The following is a 324-nucleotide window of genomic DNA, read 5'->3' as shown; positions in this document are numbered from 1 at the left end:
CCCCCCGCCTCTCCGGCCAAGCACGGCTTTGCGCCCAGCGGCCGCCTTTGTCCGGGGATGCTCCGCGGGGGGAAGCGCTAATCCCGCGGGCACGGGCTGCGGTCCAGGCCTCGCGGAAGGACGGCCCCCAACCCCCCGGCGGCAACCGAGGCCAGGAAAGAGCTGGGCCAGAAGGGTGGCCTCCACCCCACAGCCCCAAGACGCGACGCCCCGTTCCGGTACCTCTCCCTCTTTGGGTCCCAACTTTGGGTTGTAGATGAAGAAACTGAGCAGGGTCGGAGCGAGCTGTTTCTCCTGGCCAGCTCCCCCCGTCGTCGCCATGCT

The 324-nt window shown here is 69.4% G+C and overlaps 1 protein-coding gene across 1 annotated transcript in view; it reads right to left on the bottom strand.

Annotated features, from left to right (window-relative positions):
- LOC104541848 (vacuolar fusion protein CCZ1 homolog) overlaps window positions 1–324 on the bottom strand; it is a 15,760-nt gene extending 15,436 nt beyond the window's left edge. Inside the window, exon 1 of the mRNA XM_010185997.1 lies at window positions 223–324. Coding sequence (XP_010184299.1) covers window positions 223–321 — 99 coding nt within the window. The 5' untranslated portion in view covers window positions 322–324. The remainder of the gene's footprint in view (window positions 1–222) is intronic.

Source organism: Mesitornis unicolor, unplaced genomic scaffold (genome assembly GCF_000695765.1).
Source record: "Mesitornis unicolor isolate BGI_N332 unplaced genomic scaffold, ASM69576v1 scaffold23746, whole genome shotgun sequence".
Lineage (NCBI taxonomy): Eukaryota > Metazoa > Chordata > Aves > Mesitornithiformes > Mesitornithidae > Mesitornis > Mesitornis unicolor.
The sequence above is the reverse complement of the archived record's forward strand: the minus strand, read 5'-3'. Positions and strand labels throughout refer to the sequence as shown.